This window comes from Musca autumnalis, unplaced genomic scaffold (genome assembly GCF_047663935.1).
Source record: "Musca autumnalis isolate F117 unplaced genomic scaffold, ASM4766393v1 scaffold_1, whole genome shotgun sequence".
Classification (NCBI taxonomy): Eukaryota; Metazoa; Arthropoda; class Insecta; order Diptera; family Muscidae; genus Musca; species Musca autumnalis.
Genome location: NW_027411644.1, coordinates 232,045,432 through 232,072,875, shown reverse-complemented (window position 1 = coordinate 232,072,875; position 27,444 = coordinate 232,045,432). Strand labels below are relative to the sequence as shown.

The 27,444-nt window shown below is 36.2% G+C and overlaps 1 protein-coding gene across 4 annotated transcripts in view; it reads left to right on the top strand.

Moving 5' to 3' along the window:
* Positions 1-27,444, top strand: part of LOC141389204 (uncharacterized) — a 642,359-nt gene that overhangs the window by 556,944 nt on the left and 57,971 nt on the right. For all 4 annotated transcript variants that reach the window (XM_073960367.1, XM_073960370.1, XM_073960368.1 and 1 more), the window contains one exon: positions 11,894-12,137. In XM_073960367.1, coding sequence (XP_073816468.1) covers positions 11,894-12,137 — 244 coding nt within the window. The remainder of the gene's footprint in view (positions 1-11,893; positions 12,138-27,444) is intronic.

Below are 27,444 nucleotides of genomic sequence, written 5' to 3'. Positions count from 1 at the left end.
TCGAAATACTTTTTTTTAAAGAAAATTTATGGGCGTATGAACCGACAGAAATATGGATTAGATTAAAGCTCAAAATTTGCGGGGGATATCGATAGTTTGGGCTTTTGTACCACGCTAGCCTACAAAAAGCATAATATCGGGCCACTAGGAAAACCTTCGGTAAAAATTCCAAAGGATCCTCGGACAGACCTTTAACTACACAAATACGTTGAACATTTGAATGGGTGGTACCCCAAGGATTGGACAGAGATCGAGATCGAAAATTTGGACCAAATCGGTTGCTACGTTTGTGAGATATTGCGCTTATCATTTTAGCGAATATTTTCGAACTTTTGTTGGAGAGGTACCGGAAGCAGTGGACCTATAAGCATTATCTTCGAATTTCATCTAATATTCGCATAAAGATTACGATATCCAACCTGTGGACCAACGCATTATTCGGTTCGAGCTCTTCAGCCGCTACATATGGTGCCATAGGGTTTTTTTACAACTTTCGGTCTGCTTTCTCAAGAAGTATGGAGTTGCCCCTGAAAAACTTTTACTCCCGTAATTGAGGCAGAGAATGCAAGATGCTTCAACAAAAAACAAAGTGATTCGGGAGCAGGTGTTTAAGTGAATTTAACCAAAAATTTGTGTGGGACGTACCCGAAAGAGTAGACAAATATGGTCCATATTCGAACTTGTCCTATATCTGGTAGATATATTAGGATCTGTAAAGTGTGGACCAAATCGGTCACTTCCATCAAAAGTTATCGTGCGCACAATTTATCCGAACATTTTTGAACTTTTGTGGGGGAGGTACCTGAAGGAGTGGACCGATATGGCTTATCTTCGAACTTAAACTAAGGTTGCACAAAATATTACGAAGGCCACATTTTGGACCGAATCGGCAGATCCGTTCGAGATTTATCTTGCGCTCCCACTACTACACACGGTGTCATAGGGTTTTTTTGCAACTTTCAGGCTATTTTCTCAGGAAGTATGCACTTACCCCAGATGAAACTTGTACCGTCATATGGGGGGCAGTGAATACAAGTTGCTGCAACAAAAATCAAAGCGATTCGAGAGGAGGTCCTAAACTGAACTTTTCCGAAATTTTGTGTGGGAGTTACCCAAAGTAGTGGACCGATTGAGTCCATATTGAAACCTTATCTAAGTCTTCTACACATTTCACGATGGGCAAAGTATGGACCACCGATTTGGTCTCCCTTCAAGAGTTATCGTGCGTAAAAATTTTCCGGGAGGTACCGGAAGGAGTGGACCGATATAGCTCATCTTCGAACTTAAACTAAGTTTCGACAAAATATTACGAAAGCCAACATTTGAACCGAATCGGTTCATTCGTTCGAGAGTTATCGTGCCGTTTGTCCGTATTAAAGTGTATATACCCTTTCTAGCCTAAAGGCTGAGGGTATAAATATAGAGTAGATTGCTGTGTGGGGTACATATACATTAGAGTGGGGCGATTTGAACACCATCACGGGCGCCTGGATTTTCTGATTCTTGGGATTGTACTGAGCAAAAAAGTCAACTAGACCATATGTCTACGGTGAAAATCGAGCCCCCGGATTTTGACTTGAAGTTTTTTTTAAGGATTTTTGGATATTTTGGCATATAACAACCAAACCACTGATATTTTCGATCCAACACACAGACAACAATTGTAGCCAAGACAATAATAAAGAACTCTCTAGTACATCGCAAAAGCATTGGAACCCTCCTTCAGACAGTTATGGCCTCGAGAAGGTGCACATTTTTCGGAAAATATCGATAAATGACACTGTGCTACAAAATGGGACTCAAATTCAGTGGGTGGAAAATCTCTTTTGGAGATGAAAGCCCTTGGTGAGTGTACTAAGAACCCAAAAGGAAATTTTCACCATAGGTCAAGTTTCCGAGATATCGCGTGATAAATGGTTTAATCTTGGCCCCTTAATTTGCGAGAAAATAGCTTTATATCTCTGTTAAGCGTTATTGTAGCTTAATTTTGAGATTACATGTCTTCAGTCAAATCGAATGGTGAATCTTTTTGTAGAATATTTCATCCCTCTAACTGAATTCCTTTCATGTCCTTTTCGTCCTTTATTTTTTGAACCGTAGTAAAAGTACCAGAAGGCGAGATTTTACAGCATCCAAATATTCTACAAAAATGTTGTTTTGAAGATTTTAGGTACGGTTCTCATTGATGACCAATCGATATTTCCCCGTTTTCATGGTCGTTTTTGACATTTTACCAGTTTTTGTTCAGAAAACTATGTTTTGTTTTTATGTATATTCGTTATTGGTCTGTGGTGCTTCTGAAATACTTACCATAAATAGCTCTTGTAATGACGAACACGTTAATAACAAATTTTATTGGAGGACAGATCAGGTTATCTACATTTTTGAACCGGATATTCTGATGTTAAAACCGATTTTGGAACCGGTTATAAGTAACCGATTAACCGAATATGTATATCATTAGAAAGCTAATAAAATGGTCAATCAAATGACAGCAAGTAGCTGATTACAACTTTGTTGGTTACGAAGCTAGAACAAGAAAACCGCGTTCTTAAACCGATTTTGATGTAAAATATCACTGGGTTCTTTTTGGCGATGAAAGTCGATTAAGATAATATTATAAATCTGGAAAGGCAGTTATGTCATAGATCAAACTTCTGAGTTATGGCGAGATGAATTTGTGTTATGTTGTTTTTTTATCATGCACTTAAAGTTCATCAAGAATGAATTAATTTCGCCATAACTCAGAAGTTTGTCCTTATCATTTTCATTTTTCCGTAGCGCAAAATTATAAAATGTTCTATTTCTTATTTTTCCTACATTTTATCCAAAACTATAATGTTTTTTGTTTTGTTCAATATTTATTTTGAAAAGCTTCGTAACCGACAAAGTTGTAATCAGCTACTTGCTGTCATTTGATTGACCATTTTATTAGCTTTCCAATGATATACATATACGATTAATCGGTTACTTAAAACCGGTTCCAAAATCGGTTTTGATATCAGAATATCCGGTTCAAAAATTTAGATAACCGGATCTATCCTTCAATAAAATTTGTTATTAACGTGTTCGTCATTACAAGAGCTATTTATGGTAAGTATTTCAGATACACCACAGACCAATAACGAATATACATAAAAACAAAACATAGTTTTCTCAACAAAATAAAGGTAAATGTCAAAAAGAACCATGAAAACGGGGAAATATCGATTGGTCATCAATGAGAACCGTACCTAAAATCTTCTGATCAACATTTTTGTAGAACATTTGGATGCTGTAAAATCTCATCTTGTGGTACTTTTACTACGGTTCAAAAAATGAAGGACGAAAAGGACATGGAAGGAATTGAGTTAGAGGGATGAAATATTCTACAAAAAGATTCACCACTCGATTTGACTGAAGACATGTAATCTCAAAATTAAGCTACAATAACGCTTAACAGAGATATAAAGCTATTTTCTCGCAAATTAAGGGGCCAAAATTAAACCATTTATCACGCGATATCTCGGAAACTTGACCTATGGTGAAAATTTCCTTTTGGGTTCTTAGTACACTCACCAAGGGCTTTCATTTACAAAAGGGATTTTCCACCCACTGAATTTGAGTCCCATTTTGTAGCACAGTGTCATTTATCGATATTTTCCGAAAAATGTGCACCTTCTCGAGGCCATAACTGCCTGAAGGAGGGTTCCAATGCTTTTGCGATGTACTAGAGAGTTCTTTATTATTGTCTTGGCTACAATTGTTGTCTGTGTGTTGGATCGAAAATATCATTGGTTTGGTTGTTATATGCCAAAATATCCAAAAATCCTTGAAAAAAACTTCAAGTCAAAATCCGGGGGGTCGATTTTCACCGTAGACATATGGTCTAGTTGACTTTTTTGCTCAGTACAAGCCCAAGAATCAGAAACTCCAGGCGCCCGATAACACTTTTTTCCTTCCATACAAATCGCCCCGGCCTAATATACATATCAAATTATGCGTAATCGCGAGTACTTTAAACCTACTGTCGGTTTTTTGACATACCCGAATACTTGTCGCATTCAGATCAAAAATACAAAAAAAACCTAAAATCTGGCTTCAAAATATCAGCATCCGTAAAAGGTGAATGTAGTGGCGATTTAAAAAAAATGATACATTAGAAGTGTAATCCTCATTTTTTATTCGTCTACTTTTTTGGACAGATATTCGTAATTTCAATAGCAATCGATAAACAACGTAAAAGAACTCATTTTCCTCAACGTGTTTTTCCCTATTTTTATTCATTTACGCGGTCATAACTTCCAAGACAGTTTTCTTTTTTAGCCACAATTTTGAGCTTTGTTCAAAAACACTTCTTTTAGTCCAACTATAGTCATGGGATCACCTTTATTAAATTTTTATTAAAAAGGTCAATTTTGTAGAGAATTTTCACAGCTACAACATTTTCTCTAATCCCATTTTAATAGGACTTGCGGTTTCCAAGAAAATCGTGAAAACCTAAAAAACCCCTAAAAATGTGAACTTTTATTTAAAAAGCGCTCTGGCGATTATCTCTAATCCCATTTCAATAGACTTACGGTTTCCAAGAAAATCGTGAAAACCTAAAAAGCGCCTAAAAATTCGAACTTTTATTTTAAAAACGCTACGGCAATTTTTTGGTTTTTTGATTTTTCTCATCTATGAACGTTGTAGTTTCAGAACCCGCAAAAAACTTCCCAGGTGTAAGCACCTTTCATTTAAAGTAGCTTCTGGCGCACCGTGAAATACTTCCTATTCTGATATCAACGATGTCGGTGCATTCCTGCAAGTAGCTTTGCTTTTCCAATTTAAGTTCACTTCTCGGATCGTGTTCAAATGTTTACAGCAGATTATGACTACAACTTCTTTAGATGTGGACCCCGAAATATTTCAATATGTAGCGCCATTCCTCTGTAGAAGTCTTTTGTTGCTACAATACTAGTATTTTATTCTGTGTTGACAGTTTATCGGTGGAATAATTAGGCCCAGTGTAAATTCATAAATAAGGTCCTCTAAATTTTTCTCTTTGTGTTTTCACTATATTTTCAAATATTTGAAAATTAATTTTATTATACCCTCCACCATATGGAGGGTATAATTAAATTTGTCATTCCGTTTGTAACACATCGAAATATTCGTCGGAGACCCTATAAAGTATATATATTATTGATCAGCATAAAATTCTATGTCGATTTGACCATGTCCGTCTGTCCGTCCGTCCGTCCGTCCGTCAGTCCGTCCGTCTGTCTGTTTGTTGAAATCAAGATACAGCTCGCAATTTTAAAGATAGAGAGTCAAAATTTGGTACAGAAGTTTTTATTACTTGCAGGATGGTTGGTATTGAAAATGGGATATATCGGTCCACGTTTTAATATAGCCCCCATAGAACGGTACCTCCCGATTTTCGGTATTTTTAAGGTTTTAGCTTCATTATCCTACCAAAATAACTGAAATTTGGTACGTAGTCTTCTTTAAGGGTATAAAACTTTCCCCCAGAATTTTGTCGGTATCGGCCCACACCTTCATATAGCCCCCATAGAACGGTACCTCCCGATTTTCGGTATTTTCAAGGTTTTAGCTTCATTATCCTCCCAAAATGGCTGAACTTTGGTACGTAGTCTTCTTTAGTGGTATAAAACTTTCCCCCAGAATTTTGCCGGTATCGGTCCACACCTTCATATAGCCCCCATAGAACGGTACCTCCCGATTTTCGGTATTTTTAAGGTTTTAGCTTCATTATGCTACCAAAATGGCTGAAATTTGGTACGTAGTCTTATTTAGGGGTATAAAACTTTCCCTCAGAATTTTGTCGGTATCGGTCCACACCTTCATATAGCCCCCATAGAACGGTACCTCCCGATTTTCGGTATTTTTAAGGGTTTAGCTTCATTATCCTACCAAAATGGCTGAAATTTGGTACGTAGTCTTCTTTAGGGGTATAAAACTTTCCCCTAGAATTTTATCGGTATCGGTCAATACTTTCATATAGCCCCCATAGAACGGTATCTGCGATTTTCGGTATTTTGAAGGTTTTAGATTCATTATCACACCGAAATTGCTGAGATTTGGTGCTTAGTCTACGTTGGTGGTATAAAACTTTCTCCAAGAACTTTGTCGGTATCGGTCCATGCCTTCATATAGCCCCCATAGAACGGTACCTCCCGATTTTCGGTATTTTGAACGTTGTGGCCTCAATATTCCACCGAAATGGCTGAAATTTTGTGTTAAGACTTCGTTGGGGGTACTCAAACTTCCCCTCTAAATTTGTCGGTATAGGTCCACGCCTTCATGTAGCCCCCATGGAAAGGTACCTCCCGATTTTTCGTATTTTGAAGGTTGTGTCTTCAATATTCCACCAAAATGGCTGAAATTTGGTATTTAGTCTTCAATGTGATATAAAACTGTTCGCCAGAAATATGTCTGTACAGGTCCACGCTTTCATATTGCCCCATTTCTGACTAAAATTCGTCGGTATAGGTCCACGTTTCGATATAGCCCCCATAGAACGGTACCTCCGGATTTTCGTAATGCTGAAGATTGTGACGTCAATATCCAACCGAAATGGCTGAAATTCGTTATTTCGTCTTCCAAGAGTTATAAAATATTCCAGAAGAGTATTATCAGTATAGGTCCACGTCTTCCTATATCCCCATAGAAGCTTACTTCTTGATTTTCGGTATTTTTTTAGTTTTAGCCACATTCTCTTACCGAAATATAGGAAATTTGGTATTTAGTCTTCTTTGAGCCTAAAAAGTTTCCGTCAGAAATTTGACGTTTTGAAATAGCCCCCATAGAATGGTGCCTCACATTGTTTTACCGAAATTGCTGAAATTTAGTATTAAGTCTTCTTCATACACGAAAGGAAACTAATTATTCCATTTTACTTCAATACAACTTGTGGTGGAGGGTATAACAAGTTCGGCCCGGCCGAACTTAACGACATTCTTACTTGTTCATTTATAAATTTTTGTTAAATCTTTTGTCTCTCCAATGCCATACGCTGCCATACATTTAATACAATTTTTCTGGTTGCTTTTAATCTAATAAATTAAAATTGTTCATCATAATTTAGTCCTTAATGTAATCCTTAGACTGGCGCTTTTGTATATTTATTAGTTTAATGGTGACAAAACAAATATTATTATAGCTTTATCTTCCAAGTGGCCGGATTCTGTTTGGATTGCGCTTCGCAAGTTGTTGAATAAGACAAGCAACACATAAAACATAATAATGAAATAAAATAAAAAATCAGTTTATAGCAGAAAGAAAAAAAGGAAAAAAAATTAAGACATTTGCTTTATTGCATTATCATCGCCATCTGGACATTTTAAGGATGCCCGCTGCCACATTGTTAGTGGCATTAGCTTCATAGACTGCTGTTGCTGCTGTTACCCACTCTCAGCAGACTCTGGGGAAGCTCATTTTCGAATAAAATATTATTCTTTTGTCTCACGCCCTTGTAATCGTAATTTTTCATATTTTTCTAGCCACGAAGAAAAAAAATATGTTTTGTGTTTTTCTTTTAAGTAGCTGTATTTTAAGATTTTCTGGCATTCTCATAGACATTGGGATATTAAGGTTGTGGTTTCTGCTGGTTAGTAGGTATGTTTGTATTTGTGTTGCTTAGTTTCTTAGGACATTTTGATGCATACACAATACTTCTTCTCCTCCACCAAAAAATATGCTTTCATTTTTTTTTGTGTCACCAACATCACGGTAACTATTTGTCTTCCATTTCTGTCCGTTGCCGCTTATTTGTCCTCTTTTTCCTATGGCTTTTTTCTTTTTTGTGGTTTGCCTTGTTTTTCGAACCGTTGTTCTTGTCCCCCACGCCAGACTTTGCCAAAATTTTGAGTGAATTCCCATGATGGCCATAAAGCAATTTTCTACCACAAAAGAAACATTTCTTTTAATGTTTTTTAGCATTTAATTTTTGAACAATTCTGTGGTGTCGTTTTTTGTCTTCTGTTTTATTTTTGTAAGGCAGGCAAAAAAAGCTGGACCGTGTTATGTACTATTCTGACTTTAACAAACAAGGCCGTTTGATGTCTTTGTTGTTTTCTTTCTCTTGTCAAACATAAGACATGGACAACAAAAATAAATAGCATAAAAAAGAACCTTAAGAAACCTACAAATCCCAATGTGTTTTCTATTACCGAAATATATGTTACTAAAATGTCAGAAAAAAATGAAAGCCATCATCTTGAAAGCTAATGTATTTTTTAAGTTGCAAGAATTAGGGCTTTGTATTTATTACATAAAATATCTTTAAATTGCTTTAGATTGATTTAAATTAAATTTATTTATCAATATGTCTGAAAATACGTAGGGACAAAAGTCAAGATTTTGTGAGGTATTCTTGTAGTGGTATAGTAGTATATAGTCATGAATTTTCTTCTCAATCTAATCTGGTAATGGTTTAACCTCCAGTTCTAGATGTGTAGCTGCCGCCACGGGCTGTGAGTACAAATATTCTAGAGTTAGTTTGGTGGGTTTGGGTGGCCACTAGGATTATGATTTTTGACAGTCTTATAACCCTGTATCATAGCGTGATGATGCGTGCCACCGTGGTGTAATGGTATGCACACCCGCCTTGCACGCAGAAGGTCGTGGGTTAGATTCTCCGGCTAGGCAACATAAAATTTTCATTTTCTGAGTAATTCAGGCATGTAAAACTTCTCTACAAGCGGTGTCCTTAGGACACGCCGTTCGGACTCGGCAATAAACAGTAGGTCCCATATCATTGAGCTAATATGAATCGGGGTGCACTCATTGATATGAGGGAAGTCTCCTTTGTCCCGCCTTATTATTACAGCGTGATCCGTTTGCACATAAGATTACATAAAATCTTAATTATAAGGTGATTCGGTGAAAAAGCTTCACGCACAAAATGATTTTAAAATTTGAATTTATCGGGATTATGGGCAATTTTGTGAAGTCACTGTAAGCAGATATATAATTGAAAATAAATTGTAGAGCCACATGAGATAATAAAACTGACATAAGATTTGTTTCTCACTAATTTTTTTAAATTCTGAGAATGTGCTCCTGCCACTCCACATGGTGCCATAGGGATATTTTAAAACTTTCGGACTATTTTCTCAGGAAGTATGGACTTTCCTCTAAAAAACGTGTACTGTCGTAATGGAGGCAGCGAATACAAGTTGTTACAAAAAGAAGCAAAACTGTTTGAGAGCAGGCCTTTAACCGCGCTCTTCACAAATTTTGTGTGAAGGTACTCGAAGGAGAGAACCTATATAGTACATATTAGAAACTGATCTATGCCCCGTAGAGATATTACGATACCAACAGAATGACCCAAATCGGTAGCTCCCTTCAAGAATTATCGTGTGCACAATTTTTCCGAACATTTTTGAACTTTTGTGGGCGATGTACCTGAATGAGTAGACCGATATGGCTTATCTAAAACTAAGTTTGGACAAAATATTACAATGGTAAAATTTTGGACCGAATCGGAAAATCCGTTGGGGTTTTTTTGCAACTTTCAGGCTATTTTCTCAGGAATTAAGGACTTGCCGCAGATGAAACTTGTACCCTCGTGTTGGGGGCGGTGAACACAAGTTATTATAAAAAATTCAAAGCGATTCGAGGGCAGGTCCTAAACTGAACTCTTCCGAAATTTTGTGTGGGAGGTACCCGAAGGAGTGGATCGATTGAGTCCATATTAAAACCTCATTTAAGCCTGGTGAAAATTTCACGAAGTGCAAAGTATGGACCAAATCGGTCACTCCCTTCAAGAGTTATAGTGCGCACAAATTTTCCGAACATTTTTGAACTTCTGTGGGGGGAGATTCCTGACGGAGTGGACCGATAAAACACATCTTGGAACTTAAACATTTCGTCCAGAAATACATACTTGGCGTATAAAACCATTATTTCAATTAGGCACATTTTGCCCTATGAAAGTGTATATACCATCGTTATCATAAATGCTGAGGGTATAAAAATAAGCTAAAAACATAAGTTCAATTTTTAGATTAGTTGAGGTGGAAACTGTTTTCAATTTCAACACACTTTATAGGATTTTTATTTTATGTTGCTCTCTGCTGGATTTGATCATGAACAATTCTGATTTGTAGCCGAACACACTACGTACTGTGCTTCGTGTACAAACATTAAGAATTGTTTAAACGCTTACATGTGCACCACTAACTGTTTATATTGTTATCAAAAAACTCGCGTGCAGACGGTGAGGGTTGAACACACAACCCCAGGATTTTTTAGTCGAACACACACGTTCTGTGCCACCGTTCTCATTACTTACTAGGCGTTTACACACAGACAGTATTGGCAAGACAATAGCAAAGTTACAAACCATTTTCACCAATACATTCATACTTTTCTCTATACATATTTAAAAATTTATAAATGTATTTATGAAAAAGGTTTGTATTTTTGCTATTGTCTTGCCAATACTGGCATTTGTAAACGCAGGGTTAGTAAGTAGTGAAGTAAGTAGTTTTACATTATTACATCACTTTGAAATGAGTTACATAATGACTAACGGATCCGAATTTTTGCTGGGGTGCTGCTTGAGAAACCCAAGCTGATTATCAATATTTGAAAGGCTATTTCAAATGCCGGGGAGGGATAGTCTCAAGGGTATAGTGCTACTGGCGGTAACATGAAATTGCCAGGATTCAGTAGTTGTTCTTTTTGCAGACTTCGAAACCATCAGTGTGGCTAACGATAAGTTGAGGACTTAAGTAAGATACTCGACTCTGGCTAATTCACCTGTTATCAGGATTATCTTGAATATTTTGTCTTGCTTCAATTGTTTGAACGGAACATCAGAATGCATGAGCGATTCAGGTGATTTTTAAATGTTCTGAAAATTGGTTACGTGACATTTTCGTGACTAATGAGTGCAGGTGTGTGTGTATATAGAGGTTTTTTTTTTCGCATCAGTTACGAAACTAATGCTTTAGATTTTCAATAAATTACTTTTGCCGAGAAAATCGATCGGTAAGATCATGTCGTTTATACCTTTTAGGTGTTCTGTGCATTTTTTTTTTTATGTTGGGATAGGTATAATTATGTTTTTTTAGATTGATGACCAATTTCTTCCTTGACTGAAGGCACTGCTAGCCAGCTTTGAGCGTAGCTATTTCTTATGTACCATATGTCAATATTCCGCAGAACTTTATTTTGGGATATTTGAAAATTGATTTAACGCACTATTTTTCTTTCCATTAATACATATATAAGTTCCCAGAACATTCCCGATGGGACAGAGAAACTTCTCTCATATTAATTTATACACGCCGATTCATATTGGCTCAATGATATTTATCGCCGAGTCCGAACCGCATGTCTTACGACACCGCTTGTGGAGAAGTTTTTCATTGTTGAAACTCACAGGAAATGTGGCCAAGGTTATCCCATTTTTCTTTTTCCAATATGTTATTAGAATCTTTCGAGAGGGATTAAAAAAAAAGTGTTCCACGTGCATTTGTGAGCAATGCTGTAATGCTAGGATCATTTCCGCAAAACATCAACACTTTCAAATGTCTTTCCATTAAAAACAAAAAAAAAAACAAAAAAGCGCTTACACATAAACCTTGAACCACATATAAACCCTTAACCACTGTTGTCATTGTTTAACTGGAAATTTGCAGTTCTTCTATCATTATATTAACGTAGAGATTGTTCTTCCTTTTACTTAAAACTTGAAACCACTTCAAACATGAACACACACCTACACATGAATCATGTAATCCTCTTACATTCATTTTCTCACCATTACTTTATACTCTGACACCAACACCACCACCGCCATTTGACATAAATATCTAGAATAACTTTCATTTATATCTCTCTTATTCTTCTTATTTTTTTCGTATCGTCTTCTGTTTCCAAACCGCAAAAACAGAATTCTAGGTTTTCGCCGAGCCATGCCAGTGACGGGTCGTTTGTTAAACATAACCACGGAAATTTATCAAGTCGCCGATGAGAATCTTTTAAAGACATTCTTTGTTTCACCTTCATCGAATTTGTGCTTCCATGGCAAATGCTCCTACTATTGTGACACATCGCATGCCATTTGCGGTAACCCAGACATGTTGGAGGGATCATTTGCTGCATTTTTACCAGCTTACGAACAGGCTGGTCGCAAGGTATGTACCCAGTAGTATGTAGGAAGGAGTAGTTGTAGAAGTTATTGAATATTTGGTAGTTGAAAACGAAATGCAAAGGTGTGACGATTTTTTTGGAATTTTAATTCATTTAATGGATAAATGTGAAAATAAACCACATTTATCACACCCCGAATTTATTGGGTGTGAGTGGAATCAATGATAAAGTGTTGTGAAGAATTTGAATCTAATGGGTGGGTGGTAAATTAAAGTGAAATTATTATTTACAAAATATCCATTTAAGATTATTTAGAAATATTTTCACCACATGGTTTAGCAAACGTTGGCAAATTGTTGAAGTTTGTATTTGCTTGAGATAGAGTGGCATATTAACGACTAAAAACCACTGGCTCACACATCCTTATTTAGTTATGTAGTACATATCGCTCATTTACAGAAAAAGTGGCATAATTCAATAAATTCGTCTACATTATCTTGTGACAAATATTCATGCTGATATCTCTAAATCTGGACGAAAAACCCTAAAATTGTGAATTTTTACCGCGATTTATTTTAAAATCCCTGCGCTATTTTTTCTGTTTGTGTATTTTTCTTATCTATAAACATTGCTGTTTCAGAATCCACGAAATCTTTCCACGTGTAAGCGGTTTTCATCAAAAGTTAGTTAAGGCGCACTGAGCATGATATTGTTTTATAAGTAGGCGATACAGTCAGTGTATTGTCTCAATTTGAACTTATATATCTCAAAAACGGTAAAACCTACGAAAATATCATAAAGGTCAATCTTGTGCAGAATTTTCACAGCTACAACATTTTTCTTAGGCCCATTTACATTGAACTCGCGGTTTCCAAGCAAAATCGTGAAAACCTAAAGAACCCCTAAAAATGTGAACTTAAATCGCGATTTATTTGAAAATCCCTCCGGCGATTTTTTTTGTTTCTTGATATTTCTCATCTATGAGCATTGTAGTTTCAGAATCTGCAAAAACTTCCCAGGTGTAAGCACCATCCATTTAAATTTGGTTATGCACACCGTGATAACTAGTTATTCTAGTGGTCATAAAATAACTACAAACTAAGTGCGACATGCCCTTGTAAAAATAATGGGGAAGAAAGGGGGTTTGCGAGTAGTTACGGCTGCCAAAAATCCCTTACAAAACCCATGATTTTGGGAGGAATTTTTTTGCTGACTTCAAATTAACCTTAACTAACATTTCCTGTTTTGCATTCGAAACTAAATCTGCAATATTAAACCCTCTTATCACTTCTTCTCGTCCATAGTCATTTTGGAACAAATAATAAATATTTTTTACAATGCTCAATATAACATTTAAAATCTACATACATATATATATCTTTTTTAGATTAGAGGTTAACACATCTCTTTATAGTAATCTATTCAGGTTTTTTTCCTTTTAAGGCTTAAAGCTCTCTTCTATAAACTTTTTTCCATTGCATTTTCTTTTCAAATCATTTTAACTATGACCGGCCATTGTTTTTAAAATGCAAAACTAACAGAATAAGAAAAAGAAAAAAACCTAGAATGGAAATACAATCCCTGGTGCATTTTATTCAAACACTAAAATGCAAACAATGGCAACAGCAGCAACAACAACACATCATAAAAGTCCCAGGCTCACAACAATTTGTGAAATTAGAATAGAAGTGAAAATGGGAATACTTTTGTGTTTCATTTTGTCGGCATTTTATTCATTTTCCTCCTCCTTTCTTCTTTGCCATAGTTTTGTTGATTTCTTTTCCCAGGTTGAAACTTATTATGACACTACAAAAATTTAGCACAGCACTCACTCATTCTGCTCACAGGAGGAGGAAAAAAAACAAACTGTTGTTTGTTATCCAAATTTCTTAAGGATGACCAGAAAGAGTAAAAAAATACACAAAATTAACACAAAGGAAAAGCAACAACTTTTACACTTAGGACAAGTTATTATGATATACTTGAGATTTCAAAGAGCCAACAATTCTGAGTAGAAGAAAACACAAAAAGCTAGGTTAGGTTAGGCCCTTTTTTGAACAATAATAAAGGCATAATGTAAGTTGTTGCAACCCACTGTGTGGCCCCCAAAATATTATGATGTGATGCTAATGCACAAAAGGGTAGAAAGCACTAGCTGTGAGTCTTTGTTTTTGTGTGTGTGTGTGTTTTTTTCTTTTTAAGAAATTAGAATAAAAAGGCCAGAACAATGTCCATGACTGGGATGATAGCTAACAACAACAACAACAACAACGAAATTAAAATTGTAAAACAAATATTATTCACAAGTGTATATTTTACATAAAACTATTATTATGATGATGCTTTTGTTTGAATCCTCCAAACAACAAATGAAAGAAATATCATAGGAATAAATAAATGGAAATTATGTTAACGGGGTTAGGGCGCTGGGTCAACAAGATATTAAAATTGTACATCGAACGTTTTATGAAATGAGATTACAGACGATCTGTTCACAATCAAGACACAATGTTTTACACTCCACGGAATAAATTTGTCATTCCGTTTATAACAGATCGAAATATTCGCCGGAGACCCAATATGTACGAGGGCTGAACGATAACTATCATCTGTCTCCAGCATGATTTATGGTAACATGGGCCACTGGGGCGGCTACGCCAGCGCCGATTTTCTCGCAAAATACAAGTGCTAGAAAAAATCCGTTAAAGGCAAAATTGTGAGTTTAATGAAGATCTATCATCTCCCAAAAGTTGGCAGTTGTGCCATAGGTATGATAGCGGACGCACACGGTTTTGTGTTTTCAGGGTATTGGGAAAAATATTTATGGAATGTATTTTTTGTGATATCTTCTTTACCTTTGGTGATATTAAAAACAGATTTTATACCGTTAGTAGACAACTACTGAAGAATAGAAATCCCAATAATTCGCATGAAAAAAGCAATTGCAAATGTCAATATATTAATATTATGAAATATGTAAGGGGTGGGGCGCCTACGCCATGATAGGGGCGTGGTGGGTTAATGTTAGAAATTTGTCATGTTTAACTTAAATTCTTTATACCATAGATATACCACACTATAATGTGAAGTTAAAATCAAATATTATCCTAAACGTATCTTACTTTAGTTATATTATGATTTTTGTACCTAAATTCAAGGTACCTACTTCAATTAACCGCTAGAATCGGTTACCTTTTGTAAATTTTAAAATCATTTTAGATAATTTAATAGAAAACATGTTCCTTTTTGGCATAATGTTGATATTTAAGGAAGAAGTATGGATAATTACAGTTTTAGAGTCCGTTGGAGAATGTTCAATATCGATGGCGAAGCTGCCCCATGGGTGGGGAGGCTTCGCCACGTTTTAGACATTTTGTAAATTTTCAAAAATAATATTTAAAAAACAAAATTATAACCATTTATATATCAAAACTTATAGTCAAGATATGCTAATATTTTTACCAAAAATAATATTTGAAAAAACTTTAACGGTGTCGGTATGAGAACATTTTGAACAAAACCGTGGCGAAGGCGCCCCATGTTACCATATACACTTTTTCGTGCGCTAAAACCTATTGGCGAAACACTTTTTCCACTCGGATTGACCAACCTCCAAAATTTGGTTTTTGAACGCCTTTACAGCATCTTCAGGCGACAAAAATTGTTGACCCCGCCTCTTTTCTTGATGTGCTGTAATCAAATGACGTCACTGGATCCCCAGTCAGGGTTGTACGGCGGATGACCCATCAATTCCACGTTTTGTCCGGTCAAACAGGTACTGGTTTGAATCGCATTGTCATGATGCAGAACGATTCGTCTTCTCTTATTCGATTTTCGAATTTCTCAGGAGACTTTGGGCAAACAAATTGTAGTGTAACACTCAGAATTAACCCTCCTACATTTCCCAAGCCGTACAGTCGCCACACTATCAGTTTAGCAGAAGAACCAGGCGACTTTTTACTTAGAAGTGTTTCTTACATGAACAACTTTGGTTGGATTTGGCTCGTTTTCGAAGACACAGACGGCCTCAGCATAGATCCTTGATTCGTCTGTGACGATCTTATAAACGTCGTGCGAAGCACTGCGATCGATTATATGCACAATTTCTTTGAAACAATCCACAAGAGCCTTTTTTTTTTGAGCGATTGTCCAATTTTTTCTGGATCTAACGAGAAAAATCCATTTTTGCGGCCAGGTATTTATGCAATATCAAATATTAGTTGGTATAGGAAATGCCCAAAGATGCCTCTATCTCACGGTATATAAATCGGCGATATCGCATTATCCGTTCACGCATGGCATATTTCTTTTCTGGTACAACAGTAGATTTTGGGCGACCTTCTTTTTTTTGCGAGGGCCGGCCACAATTAAATTCATTAAACCAGTTTTTTTATAGTCCTATAAGATGGTCTTTTATCGACATACAAAGATTTAATTTGACCGATGCATTCTTGTCGTTAAAGTTGTGAAAAATTCTTGGGCGAAAATGTTTACGAGTAAATTCCATTTTTTTGCAAAGTGATATTTTCAAGTCAGTGTAAACAACACATCACATGGTCGTACTGTCCTGAGTACATCTAGGCTGAAAACTGTCAAACTTTCCAAAGACATTTTCAGACAGTTTTCGTGCAGCCCTCGTATATACATATATTCTTGATCAGCATAAAATTCTAAGTCGATATAATATGTCCGTCTGTATGTTGAACTCAAGATACAAGTCGCAATATTTAAGATAGAGCTTTATAATTTTGCTATGGCACCTAGGATGTTTGGTATTGAAAATGGGTTATATAGGTCCACGGTTTGATATAGCCCCCATTGAACGGTACCGCCCGATTGTCGGCATTTTCAAGGTTTGGGCTTGGTTGCAATTTAGTATTTAGTCTTCCTTGGGGCTACAAAAGTTTCTCCCAGAAATTTGTCAGTACAGGTCCACGTTTTGTTATGGCCCCCATATAACGGTACCGCCCATTTCTCGGTATTTTAAAGGTTTTAGCCTTATTATCACACGGAAATGGCTGGAATTTGGTATTCAGCTATACAGTTATATTTTGAGGAGACATTTTTTAAGTTAAATTTTAAATTACTGCTAATACCTAATACCAAATTGCAGCAATTTTGGTCAGAAAATGTAGCCAAACACTTTAAAATACCTAAAATCAAACGGTATCGTTATATGGGACTATACCAAAACGTCGACCCATGACCACACATATTTGAAGAAGTTTTACGAGTTTACGACCCCACAAGAAAGATTTCTATCTATAAAGGAGTTAATAAGAGATTATTTTTCTATAGAAGACCTAAGAAGTGGGTCATCTATGGATAGAAGAGCTCAGAAGATGGTCTTCTACCTGTAGAGGATTTAATAAGAGGGTCTTCTATCTATATATCACCTCAAAAGAAGAGGCCCAATGGGGCCTTCTATTTATAGAAGATCATGAAAGATAGTCTTCTGTCTATAGAAGCCTCCTTAAGAGGGTCTCCTGACAGTAGAATAAGAATACGAGATTCGTCTATCTATAGAAGATCTCATAAAAGATTTTTTGTCTGCAGTAGACCCAATAAAATTTTTTCTATTGAAGACCTCATACGAGGGTCTTCTATTTATACAAGATCTTATAAAAAAGTCTTCTATCTGTAGAAGACCTAATAAGACGTTCTTCTATCTGTACAAGTCCCCATAAGATGGCGTCTATATGTAGAAGACCTAATAAGAGGACCTTTTATCTAGAAATGTCCCCATAAGAGTGTCTTCTACATATCTATAGAAGACCTCATATGGGGTCCTCCTCAATGTCAAATTTCACTTAAGCGAATATTTTGAACTTTTGAATGTTGGCCTTCTTGAAATAAATTTGACGATGTGCAAAATTTCGGCCAATACTCAATTTTAGATAATCATGTTTATCACTTCGGCGTGTAGCAAAGTAAATGCGTTCTTTCGTATACTATTTTCAGTTATCTAAAGTAAAATAAACGAAATTTCTCTGTAAGTTAGCGACTGAAATAAAACTGTCGCTAGGTTCTACCCATAGCAACAGTGTATTAGAGCATTTCATTCAAAATGTTTTAGATTTATTTTTTAAGATTTTGTCGGTAACCACAGAGCTCTATGACTGGTGTCGGTTCTCTTATATCCAGATTCTAAAATTCTCTAACTGGACATCGGGAGACAGTTGAGTGAGTTTGCAATGTATCATGCGGTATCAATCCACATGCAGGGTATGTGTTGGGTGTTGTGCTATCAATTCGAGCCCAACACGAATTGAGGCGCCCACATCGGATCATAAGTGGGCTAATACCACTCGTCTTTGCATCTGCATCAGTGTGATCCTAAATTATGGGGGTTTAAAGCGAATTTTTAGGAAATCGCTCTACAGGCCGTCCAATTGATGAAAAAACTTTACCGGTTCTTTGGTATGATTAAAAAACGTATCGTACAAAAAATTTGTGAAAATGATCATGCTATCGAACTTTATACCCAATATCTCGTAGTAGTTATTGGTCGGAATCAGGAAACCGTCCACGTGGATGAAAGAACTGTACTCAGATAAAAGAAGTCAGCTATTTAGATATTTAACCTATCACATATTTCGTCGAAGATGGGACCCTACGCCAAGATCGTACAATCATCCGGAATTTTAGAAAGGTAGAGGTAAAACATTCCCAGCAAAATTTGAAGGAAGGGGTTCCATGAGATGACTTGATTTTATGGCATCTTTTGCATTGGTTCAAACGAAGTCGTGATAGATCCGATCTTTTCATTAGCATTTAAACCAATACAAAGGAAGCCGTAAAAGATCCGATCGTTTCATTAGCATTTGAACCTATGCAAAGGAAGTTGTGAAAGATCCGATCTTTTCATCAGCATTTGAACCCATTCCTTCGATCCAATAGATATAAATTTGTGTTTTTATTTATACACATTTTTGTAAATATATAAGATTAATTATTTACAATTGGCTTGTTGTTGTCGGAGGCTCGAAATCACAACCAGCGTTGGTGAAAATGACATGCCAAAGCATTGGCGGAAATGACATGCCAAAGCATTGGCGGAAATGACATGCCAAAGCATTGGTGAAAATGACATGTCAAAGCATTGGAGTAAATGACATGCTTTGGATCCAAAAATGAATAGCATCTTTTAGGGTCCACGCTCATATAAAATTTATCGATGAAGTTGCTAAAAAGATGACATGCCAGATCACTTACACCCATGATTGAATGGCATCTTTTGCATCGAACATTTTGCTGGGATTCCCTTATTTCCGCATTCGACAAACGGTTGGAGCAAGGTCTTCCCTATGTCGTTAAATAGCTTGGCAGTGTTTAGTGTATCGGAGACCTCCGATAGGTCAAAAGCCACCATGACTTTTTGGTCGCACGACTACGACTGATATGGGTGGATATGATGTGTAATGTTGTTGTTTTTGGCAGGCTTTTTGAGCTTTTGTGTCATTTTCCCAGGAAGTATGGACTTGCCCTATAAAAGATTGTACTGTCGTAATATCATCCAAACTATCGGAGTCATGTTCTTAAACTGCGCTTTTTGGCCATTTTTTTTTCTTTTGTAATAAGAATTTGTTGGTGTCACTTAGGGTCCCCAAAAATATATAACGAATAACAGAGGTAATAACAAGTAAAGAAGTATCAATCGGCTTTGCCAGAGGTAAGCCTTAATCCTGTGTCAATTCAAATACTTTTTTCTCAAAAAAAAACGTATGTATTTAGGGGGTCTTCAGAATTTTGGAGTCATTCCTCTCGATATGACCATTAGTATTCGAAAAAATATTACTATATGAAAAACAAGCAAGAAAAGTCTATAGTCGGACGGAGCCGACCATGGGATACCCTATACCACTATCCCTGGACAATCGCTCTCCACGGAACTTCTTTTCAATGATTGTGAAAATTTAATTATCAAATATCAGAGATGTAATGTATAATACTTATGGCCAAAACCAAAAAGTTTCTAGCATGACAAAGACATTTTTGTAGCAGGAAAGGAAAATTTAGTTCACACAAACTAAAATGTAATGAAACCCACTTATGTAGTACTACTACTTCCGTTGTTTAACCGCTACGTTATTGAAATTTTTACCCATTTCACACAAAAATTTCAGTCCATTTAACCCGCTAAGTATTATCTGATCTTCACGTTGGTTTGTACGCTTCTTCTTTATCATAAACTCAAACTTTGTTTAAAATTTTGCGGGTTATTATTTTGACCTACAGAGCCGCTACAAAATTGGTTAAAATTTTATTTTTGGTCAATTTCATTCCATGAACATTTCACGATCATTAGCAAAAACTAATCATATCTATTCTGGCCCGAACCCAACCTCCTTAAAAAGTTCGTTATAATCGTTCCATAATTGCGGCCTTAAGCTTGTTTACAATTTGTAATGGACGGACACACATCGCTAAATCGCTTTATCTCGTCGAGATATGAATTTTGGCATACCAAATAAGGGGTCTAGGACGAATATTTCGTGGTGTTACATAAACTTTTGGAGACACAATATGTAGCATGGGATAAAAATGTGGTTCTCTACACAGAACCCATTATATATTAAACAGTAGGCCCGTTATCTACCAAACACTTTATTGCAATTTACATCACAGGAAAGGTCAGTAGTTTTTTCGCATATGTAGGCTACTTTGCGAAATATATATGACCTCAAGGAATTAAAATATCGACCAAAAATAAAATTTTTATATTTTTCATACAAAAGTAATGGTCCATTCCACCCGCTAAAGAATATCAGATCATCATTCAAAATTGTAGGCATTTTTTTTCGACCTATACTCTTACCCGGTGCAAAATTTCGTGACTATTGATGTATAATTGCGACTTCTAGCGAGTTTATTATTACACTACAAACAAATAACGGAATATATTAGGCTGTAACTCTGTTATCTGATCTTGCACACCAACATAATTGGCATCAATTGGAAGGTCAAGCGTTTCACTTTCAAGTATACCTCACTTGTCTGCAAGGTCACTTCCAGGAATTAAGATATAAGCTGTATATTAAAAATTTTCACAATTTTCACACAAAAGTTTTGGTCCATTTAACCCTCTAAATATTATCCGATCGCCATCTCAAATTGCAAGCTTCTCCTTTGTGATATACTCTTACCTTATTTAAAATTACGCGTTGATCGGACTATTATTGAGACCTACAGAGCCGCTAGAAAATTGGATAAATATTATGTTTTTGGTCCATTTCACACGCTAAATATTTCACGATCATCACCAATAAGAATAGGGTTCTATTCTGATCTGAACCCGACCTAATCATACTGTGCATATTCGAACAACTTTTAAATCTATCTCGTATATTACGAAAAAGAGTACAAACAAAGCCATTAAAACATCTAGTCTATGTTAACTTAGTAAATCAATGATGCACAAAATAATATGTGTGACTGTAGTATTTGTGCCATGAATCGACCCTAGAGTGCTGCTTTGTTCATAGCTGTAGTAAATGCCAAAGGAACCAAACTTAATAATGCAAATCTCTCTCAGCTAACCACAAGGATTTTAACAACTTAAAACTTACAACTCTTTAATTCAAGGATTATTATTTTTTTTGCCACGCTTCTTTTCATGTTGTTTCCTTGACCACGTTCAACATGAATCATACCGTATAATGGTAAATGAACAAAGCAAAAAAAAAAAAAGCAAACTGCAAAATCTAAAGAAAAGAAAGAAATGAAAAAGAAACAAAACGACGGAACAAAATGTTGTCGCTTCCGACCTAGGATTATAGGTGCACCTGCTGCTGTGTATTCGTCTGTTTGTGTGTTTGTCATTGGTTAATGTTTTGTTTGTATTTTGAGTTATTCTTTCCTCTTCATCATGTGGCGTTTAGCTTGGTATGTCCTTTGTCACTGTATTATACGAATATCCGTTTTGGACTTAGTTCTTGGTTAGTGTGTATATAAGTATATATCTATTTGTCTGTATGTGTGTGTATACATTTGTGTCCGTGTAGTTAAACAACACCACAGTTTGCGTTGCATTATCATAAGCTGCTTAGAAGCATTATTTAACATATCAAAAAAGGTTAACTTAACCAACAGCCAGCCATCAGCAACAGCACCAGTAACATCAACAACTTCCAGCCAGTTGTGGTGTCTTGACCAACAGCAGCTCTTTGGTCTAAGAACTGAAAAACAATTTTACCCACCCACCCAGGCAAACTTAATTGAAGGACACCCTCCACACATACACACACGTTAGCATAAACATATATTGTTTATAGAGAGGATTTCATGTTAATGTTCTTTAATGTATGATGTGATAAATGTACTCTGGCTTTAACCTTTCACCGGTTGGTTGTTTGGTTGGTTGGTTGGGTGTCTGTTTTGCCATTAGATGGGTTCATCGCAGTTTCTGTTATGTGTATGTTCATACATATGTATATATCTGTTGTTGGCACATGTAAGCATACACACAAATATTATTCTTCTTATAAAAGCCGGAAAAAACTTATTTGAATTGCAAATGTGTTCATTGTTATTAGAGGAAACCACACCGATTTTCTTTGGAAAAAAATATATACAATGTTGCTGATCTGAAATGTGATTTAAATTTTTCGAGGATGAAATGGGGTGTATTAGCATGTTTTCGGTTCTTGGAAAATGATTTGAATAAGTAATAAAGTCATAAGCTTTTTGAATTTATTAGTGATGTTGTGGATAATGGTAAGAGTATCAACGCATATAAAGACATTATTAACATTAATAAACCAAAAAAAAAACATATTTAACAAGTGAGGAAAGGATCAAAGTTTGGGGCCTACACCACTGTGAATATGTACATTAAATCGGTCGAAAATATATATAAAATAAATATAAATATATGGAAGCCATATCCAAATCTGAACCTGACAAATTTATTTCTGACGCGGCCAAAAGCATTCTTCGTATGGCTAAAACATGATCTATAAGCAATCCCTTGTAGAAAAAGTAAGAAAGTATCATTCAGCTGTGCTTACGGAGATATACCCTCAGTTTCTGACAAAAAAATATATATTGATTTTGTATAATTTGTAGGTACCATAATGTATGGCTATACCAAATCATTGACATATACCATTTTTAAAATCCAAACTTCTTCATAGATAACTCGAAATATGGAAATGTGTAGGAAATTTTGTAAAAAGTTTGAGAGTTATCTTTCTCACTAGCAATTTTAGTATGCGCCCGAAGGGTTTTTGGAGCTTTTGGGCCCTTATCTTAGGAAGTATGGACTTACTACCGAAAAAATTTACCGTTGTAAAAGGGGCAGCTAGGACAACTTACTGAAAACAACCTACACGATTCGAGAGGAGCTCTTAAACTTCACTTCTTGCGAATTCCCGAAGTAGTGGACCGATGTAGTCCATATTCCAATATGTTACACGACTGGATGAAATAATACAATGTGCAAAGTTTGGACCAATCAGAATCTCCCTGCGAGAGTTATTGTACAGATTTTCCATTTTATTTCGTGCGGTCAGGGTCTCTTGGAGAGTTTAGGCCATTATCTTCGGAAGTATGGACTTGCGCCCGAAAAAATGTTATCGTCGTAAAAGGAGCTGCAAGGCACACTGTTGAAAAACACATTCAAAACGATTCGAGAGGAGCTCTTAAACTTCACTTCTTCCGAATTTCGTGTGGTAGGTACTCGAAGGAGTGGGCCGATATAGTCCATATTTAAACCCGATCTATATTTTGGAAGGAACTATACGATGTGCAAAGTTTGGGTCAAACTGACTGCTCCCTTCGAGAGTTATCGTTCACACCATTTTACAGAAAACTTTCGAACTTTTGTGGGGGAGGTACCTGATGAATTAAGCCGATATACCCCATCTTTATGTTTGTGCAAAATATTACGACTGCCAAATTTTGGATCGAATTGGTTTATCCGTTGGAGAGTTATCATGCGCTGCATCACCTACACATGGTGCCTTAGTGCTTACGTGTCAGGAAGTATGGACTTGCCCCTGAAAAAAACTTATACCGTCGTAATTGGGGCAGCGAATACAAGTTGTTAAAAAGAAAATCAAAACGATTGGAGAGGAGGTCTTAAACTAAACTTTTGTGTGGCAAGTACCCGAAGGATTGGACCGATACAGTTTATATTCGAACTTGATCTACAGTCTGTCGCAAAAGTTAGTATACACCGTTGAAACCAAAATGTATTAGGGATAAAAAGCACAATAACTTATCGAAAACAACAAACAATTAGTTTTATTTGAAAGACACGAAGGTCGTCTTCGGTAATAACAATTAAAAGTGTACAATATTTGCATACATTAGCAAATGTACGGTTCGAATCCAAAAAAGACCAAAATTTATGTCGCAAAAGTTAGTATACAACGGAGAATCCTCGTGGAACTGTGTAAAAAATTCTTGATATTTTTGAACAAAATGAAACTAAATCTGTACCTAAGATCATAAAGAGTATATTAATTGGTTTTAATGGCAGTTATAATGCTTATAGTGACAAGTCCAATGTACACTGGATCGTAAAATCCACAAAAATGGGTCATCAACAACTGTAGCGAGAAAATTCGTAGTGTTATGTCCTGTTTATGAATTCTAAAGCCATGAAATGGTCAGAAAAGCTCTAAAGTTTCAATATGGGGTGATCTTGATCGAGTTTCGACTTGTCCTTTTTGAAGAAACGGGAATTTCTTGAAGGACACCCATACTTTTGGGGCCGTTGTCCTTTTGAAACATGTAATAATCCTTAATCCTTACACATAAGGACTTTCCTTTTCAGTTAATTTTCTTACAAATTATGTCCTTTTCACATTCCCACCAAAAAAAAATAGTAGGAGAACCTCAAGTTCTGGTGTAAGCTCTACAGTGATACTCCACCACCACAGAAGAATATGATAGCTAATTTAAAATTTTAATACAGAGCTTTCTCTGCTGTTATAACGCATGGATTGTGCAAAAACGTTCTGTAAAGCTGTGTTCGCTTCACTTAGGACTTAGGACATTAGTAGTACATTAGACACTAGGAACACGAGAAGAATGTCCGATACTGCTAAAAGGCCGGTAGGACCGTATAACTGTAGGGCTTACAACGGACCTTGAGGTTCTCCTACTATTTATTTTTGGTGGGAATGTGAAATAGGACATAATTTGTAAGAAAATTAACTCAAAAGGGAAGTCCTTATGTGTAAGGATTAAGGATTATTACATGTTTCAAAAGGACAATGGCCTCAAAAGTATGGGTTTCCTTCAAGAAATTCCCGTTTTGTCAAACAGAACAAGTCGAAACTCGATCAAATCACTCCATATTGAAACTTTAGAGCATTTCATGGCTTTAGAATTCATAAACAGGACAAAACACTCGGAATTTTGTCGCTACAATTGTTGTATTTGTAGATGTCCAATTTTTGTGGATTTTGTGATCCAGTGTACGTTGGACTTGTCACTATAAGTACTATAACTGCCATTATAACCAATTAATATACTCTTTATGGTCTTAGGTACAGATTTAGTTTCATTTTGTTCCAAAATATCAAGAATTTTTTACACCGTTCCACGAGGATTCTCCGTTGTATACTAACTTTTGCGACATAAATTTTGGTCTTTTTGGGATTCGAACCGTACATTTGCTAATGTATGCAAATATTGCGCATTTTTAATTTTTATTACGGCAGACAACCTTCTTGTCTATCAAATAAAACGAATTGTTTGTTGTTTTCGATAAGTTATAGTGATATTTATCCCTAATACATTTTGGTTTCAACGGTGTATACTAACTTTTGCGACAGACTGTATATCTGGCGAGATGCACAGTATGGACCAAATCGGTTACTCCTTTCAAGATTTATCGTGCTCACAATTTTTCCGAACATTTTCGAGATTTTCTGGAGGAGATACCTGAAGGAGTGGACCATGGCCTATCTTCGAACTTAAACTAAGTTTAGGCAAAATATTACGAAGTGTAAAATTTGGTTAGAATTGGTTAATTCGTTCGAGAGTTATCGTGCGCACCAGCCAGCCAGGCGGACAGACAGACGGACGGACATGGCTTAAACGACTCCAAATTGTCTGAAACGAACTTCTTCCAAACATACTTGGGGTCGAAAACCGTTATTTCGATGAGGCACATTTGTGGTCGTATCAAAGTGTGTATATACACGTTAGCATAAGTGCTGAGGCTATACAAATATTCGTTACAAGTACGTTATAGAGAAGTTGGAGTATGTACGATGACACTGATGCAATGGGTAGTATGGTCAGAATAAGTAAATCTTTGGTTTTAGCCTTATAAGTTTTTGCATGGAAGCTTAGAATCGAATACCTTTCTCAAAGTAATGATTTCACTGAGGTCTAAGACAGTTTATCAAAGGACGTACTTAATGCCACAGTTCTCACAGCGGCTGTAGTCTTCGATAAACTGATCTGTAGGCCTATTCTGTAACTTTTATCGATTGAAAAGTTCTTAAAATTTCTTTTGTTTTTCTAACAACTACAAAAGAAACAAATGAAATTGTTGTAAAATAAACAATGAGTAAAGTTGTTAAAAAGTTACTGAATAGGGGGGCTGGACTCCAGTAGAAAACACTAACCCCTTGATTTAAAAATTGGTCATTGATTGAAGGACCAGAGAGACCCAGTGTACGGTCGACGGGACTATAAATAATGGAAGGGATGGGCATAGGGATAGGTAAGTCGACATTCGATTAATCGATTAATGGACTTTTTGCAGTCAAAAGTCTTAAAAATCGTAGTCGACTTTTGTCTGGAGGGAAAATCGCATAATCGATTATCTTGTGATCGATCGATTTGCCCATAGATTGCTGACTTGGCGGTTTTACAGTTTCAAAAGAAAGCTCGGAAATCAACGAATAGTCGATGAAATAATCGCCAGACCGAAAAATAGTATTTTTAGTTTTAGAGCAAAATCGAAAAGTCGAAAAATTGATTATTGCTGAGTTAATGAATTGCATTACCTATCCCTGTATGGGTATGAGATACACAACCCAGAATTGCTGAAGGATATTCTGGTGCAACAGACAAGCAGACAATTGCTAGCCTTTCTGGAACAAACAATGGACCTGATTTTCTGTCAGAGTAATGGGTCTTCCGAGGTCGAGCACAGGGTATCCGAGGACGAACTTGATGCCACAGATCTCCCAGCGACTGTAGTCTTCCATAAACTGATCTCGGTCCCAGTAGAAGGCGCTAACACTAAAAATCCCGAATTATGTGACGTCAAAGTATAAGAACCAGCGCCAAGATGAAAAAGAGGTCTGAGAAGTCTGACTCAGCACCGATCTCGAATCTCCTCCATACAAAAACAAGGCGACGAGATATATGGTGGTGTAACAC